A 4,908-nucleotide genomic window follows, 5' to 3' on the forward strand; every position below is an offset into this window, starting at 1 on the left:
GCAATAATCACAAATATGAATGCAACAGCCAACAAACACAGGCACTGCAACGCATATCTGTCGCACTAAATTTCAAAAACCATTTATTATCAACCAAAACCATCTCTTCCGTATCAATATCTTCCCTTCATCTTAATCAATGCTATATATCTATACAGCAACTTCCTAGCTGTGCTCCACTGAAATTTAATTTACTCCAGGCATATGACCCTCACGCAACAAATGTGAGATTGAGGGTAGTTGGGATTGGATCTACCCATCTAGTAGTATACAACTCAGGATATACACTACTACTCAAAGTCGGCATATCACCATGGTACCCCACCGATTACAGTACAAAAATTGAGTTTTCTTCATGCTTCACTTCTGGATACCAAACAGAACCCATCCCATCTACAGGATGCATGACCTGGTTTCCACAAAGAGCTACACTTAAGGGTCTTCTCATGTACAAGCACATCTTGGGACTGTTGCTTCCATACATCACAAGGTTCCACCTTCAACTTGCACAAGGCCCACATGTTATTAGATGCTTGACTTTTGCATGATTGTAATTCTAGTAACAACAAGATCCACTCAACAGATATAAGACAACTGTGCTAATCCTCTTTAGGGATTTTTTAAACACCATGCATAAGCAAGTCATGAATTTTTGTGTTTGAAGCATAGGAAAAAGATACTGAAAGTACAAAAACAAGCATTGCATTTAGATTTGGCTAGAACCCCACAACGTTTCTGAGGCAAATTATGTAGTGTTCTCAAGTAGCAAATCGGGCAAGAACTCCTATACGACTTGGTCGCAAGGGTTTAAAACCGCTGTGTAAAGCAACAGGGGAGCAATACAATACCTTAATGGTTTATCGATCCACTGGAAAACACACCCTCGGTGCCTCGATATTTTTTATCATATGAGGCGGCATCATGGATTTGAATGCTTCATGAAGCTTCACTATCGTCAAACAACCACAGAACCATAAGAGTAGCTGTCACGCCATTCGGCGTTATACCCGCTAAATGGACGATGGTCATGTTCTGCAAGCCGGATATGCTAGAAAGGGACGAAGTCCGATATCGGTGACTGAACAATACGACAAGTTTATCTGTGATGAGACATAGATGGTATTATCACATTGCAGAACATACATGGTACCATCAGATTCTAGTTACAGTTACAGGAGAAAAGGATAATACCTGACGGAGGCTATGAGAGAACTGGGAAAGGTAAAGCATTCCACATCATTAATATCAAAGCATTTCTTAATATCAAGCTTGGAAAGTAGCCTGCACCCCATTGCTATTTCTGAGAGCCCAGTGGATGTAATCATGGGGCAAGCCACGAATCTCCAGAGTATTCAGCTTTGCGCATTTTGAAAGTGATATCAGTGAACTGTCTATTATTTCTGTACAGTAGGATAGATTGATACACTCTAGCATTGGACAACCCTGTGCAATTTGAAATAATTCCATCATCACTAAGGCCTCCAAACCTGAAACAGAAAATATAAGTTAGTTTACTGACAAAGAACCAGAATAAGAAAACCATAAGGCATGTCCTAATAATTACCTGTACAGATCAATGTGTCGCGGAGTTTTGGGCAAGACCTTCCAATGTGGGTAAGACCTTCATCGCTAATCTTCAAGCAAATTCCAATTTTAGACTTGAAAGTTTGCTGCATCTGGCAAGAGCTTTCAATCCTACACAATATATCCAGGTCAACTTTATGTTCATCTGGCAAAGAATAATTCAGTACCCAGGTTCAGTAAGTACCTTCACCATCCAAATCACTGTCAGTAAGGTCCAACTCTTCCAAGTGAGAACAGTGCTTCCCGATCAGTTGGAGTGCTCCACTGGAAACATGGCTACAAGACTCCATCCTCAGAGAGACTAGGGAAGTGCATGAACTAGTTATGGCCGCTAGTGAAACATCAGTGATATTGCGGCAACAAGTAATGTCCAGCTTCAGCAGGTTCTTTAGTCTTGACACCGCAAAAGAGAGTTCTGTATCCGTCACTCCAGAGCACTTGCTCAAGCTTAACTCCCTTAAAGAAACACAAGAGGTTCCAATAGCTTTTAGTCCATCAGCTATGAATTTGCAGCCTTCCAGCTTCAGGGTCCGCAGTTTAGGAATCTTCTGTAAGCTTCTCACCATAGAAGGAGTAACCTGATACACAAAGGATGTAAGTTAAGCTGTGAGGGCTCAAGTTATGCCCAGGTGATAGAATAATACGACTAGATGGTTGGCTACTTACAGGACAGCAGTATGAAAGATCTAGTTCCAATAGATTGGGTACCGACTTCAGTATGGCTGAAACTCCCACATCAGTGATATTCTGACACTAAGACAGATCAAGCACCTGCAACAGTGCAAGCATGCGAGTTCAGTCATAAGCGGAGCTACTATCAAACAATTTCTTTTGTGAATTATGAAAAAATACATATTTTAGTCAGTTGACTAGTTCATACAAGGTATCAGCAGAATTCAGAACCTAACAGTGACCAAGCAGATCAAAATACTACCAGTGTTTCAAATGAAGGTGATGTGTGATTGCTAGTAACAAGTATAAATCCACAAAAACAGCAAGGGTATGGGTTTCACATGACAAGGAAAGCAAATGTGCTAAACAGTGTAGTGTTTACACAAGACTAGGCCACTTTAGTTACCTTTGGCAAATCATATATCCGGCACATCCTCAGGGAGCATTGTTTCCTACAAATGAAGAGGAACATTACCCATAAGTACACATGCCTCACAAACAGCCAGTTTTCAGCTTTGATGAACATTACACTTAGCTTACCTCTTCTCTCTTGGAGCATGTTCGCCGATTGTGACCCTCACCCTTACACAGGGTACATTTCTTCTTAGATTTATCTGAAACTGACTTCAACTTTTTCTTTGGGGCCCCTCTGCCAGGCACATGTATGGGATCAAAGACATCTATAGAATCAACATCTAGGGCTTGCGGTAGCACAGGACCAAACCTCTTGCCTCCGTTCTCTCCTCCATTTGGAGGGATCATAGCAGCTTCCTCATGAAGAACGCGTTTCAGCCGCCCATATGCTTCAAGTGATTGAGATGCTATGAAGGATGCCGTTTGACTGATATTGTGTAGCTCATGGTACCCTCTGTAGGCTATCAGAATAGTCATACATGGCGCTCTTCCTTATAGGAGGAAATCCACGCTTGGCCCCCCTCGTCCACCTTTCCAAAACACAGCAGTCTGGAAGCTTGTGTTCTCCTCGACGACCCAATACAAAGAAGATGTGTGAGCATGGGGTTCCAAGGGACTGTAACTTTAGACAAGAACAAGAAATTTCCTTCAGCTTGCGTTCAACAACGCATATCTCACATTTCACATAGTATTGTTTGTCTCCTTTATCAACCCTTCCAACAATATACTCAACAATATCATAGCCATCTACAGTCTCAATCCAATAACACTTATCGGTTGCTTTTACGCTGTACTGCACATCACCAAATAAACACTTGGTGTGAACAAATTCGCAGCCTCTTTCTCAATAGTTGAAGCATATGGTTGTAAGCATGGCTTAGAACTTGCTTGAAAGTCCAGATACGCTTCATTACTGCGCAACTTTGAAAGACAGTGGTCAACGTGCTGTATCAGCTCTAACAGTGTCATTTTCCGATCTAGATTAAACTGAATCCTAGAGTGTAGGCTCTCACTACGCTGGTTGCTCCTCAGTCCTAAGTAGCACTTACCAGCATGATACGCCACACACCAGATTTCCCTCATCTCATACATCTGGTACAGCCATGAGTCCTTATCTGTAACTTTCTCCTTTGCCAAGAATGCTATCCATTTCCTCTCAGTTTTTTCTATGGAGCAACGATCATAAAGAAAACCCCTAACCTTATCCTTCAGATCCTGGGTGTGAAGATTACACGCAATGCACACCTCAATATGCCATACGCATAGCCTATGCGATGAATTCGGCCACACAATACTGATTGCTTTCTGCATAGCACGGTCTCCATCGGTGATCACAGAAACCGGATGCTTCTGAATCATGGCATCACAGAATGACCTAAGCAGCCACACATACGACTCAGTATCCTCGTGAGAAAGAATTCCACAGGCAAAAAGAACCGTGCTTTTATGGTGATTCACCCCAACAAAAGGAACAAGGGTCAGGTTGTATCGATTCGTTTTGTACGTGCCATCAAACACGACGACATCACCAAACGCTCTATAATCCATCTGACATTGAAAGTCACACCAGAGCAGTCTCGTCAGGTGCCCTCTCCCATCAGTCTTGTACTGGAAAAAGAAATCAGGATCTCTACGTTTCGATTCTATCATGTAACTGATGATTGTTCGAGCATCACCACCGAAAAGTGTCTCCGCCTTGTTGCGATGGCAGAAATTGTAAAGGTCCCTTGATGTAAATCCAACCTTATCATACCCACCGTACCGCCTAACCATAATATCCATTATCTGGTGTTTGCGGATCCCAGAAATCTGCAACTGCACAATCTCTGCTTTCTGATCATCGCTGATTCTTCTATGTGAACGCAGAAAGCAAGCAAGGTCTGGTTCCGTCATCGGATGGTTGTGCTCGTCGATGAAATCCTTCACATACCATTGCTCTGTGTTTGGATCCTGTGCAATCACAAGTTGAGCACGGCATCCACAACGAGTGATATTCCGCGGCCTCCGCTTCTTGATCTCCCTCCTCACCTCCTTCTCTGCGCGGAAACCTTCACAGCTGCAAACAAACTTCCGAAGGGTCCTCTCATTGTGGCCGTTGTCCCACTCGTAGTATTCCTTTCTCACACTAAATCCTTTCTCATAAGCGTAGTTGTTATAAAACTCAAATCCGTCGTCCTCACTGCCAAACATCTTCATAACAATTTCACTGTACTCCAGCAAAGAATCATCATCCGACAT

The 4,908-nt window shown here is 42.7% G+C and overlaps 1 protein-coding gene and 1 pseudogene across 1 annotated transcript; both read right to left on the minus strand.

Annotated features, from left to right (window-relative positions):
* Nucleotides 1-2,373, minus strand: part of LOC136479174 (F-box/LRR-repeat protein 3-like) — an 18,308-nt pseudogene extending 15,935 nt beyond the window's left edge.
* A 1,080-nt stretch (nt 2,374-3,453) lies between these two features.
* On the minus strand, nt 3,454-4,908 carry LOC136479175 (protein FAR1-RELATED SEQUENCE 5-like). Its single transcript, XM_066477125.1, has one exon. It carries the CDS (start codon nt 4,906-4,908, stop codon nt 3,454-3,456), a length of 1,455 nt encoding a protein of 484 aa, XP_066333222.1.

This window comes from Miscanthus floridulus, chromosome 9 (genome assembly GCF_019320115.1).
Source record: "Miscanthus floridulus cultivar M001 chromosome 9, ASM1932011v1, whole genome shotgun sequence".
Taxonomy (NCBI): Eukaryota; Viridiplantae; Streptophyta; class Magnoliopsida; order Poales; family Poaceae; genus Miscanthus; species Miscanthus floridulus.

Bases quoted from the DNA above. Each gene is read 5' to 3' on its own strand.
- LOC136479175 (XM_066477125.1), bottom strand. From the start codon at position 4,908: ATGTCGGATGATGATTCTTTGCTGGAGTACAGTGAAATTGTTATGAAG.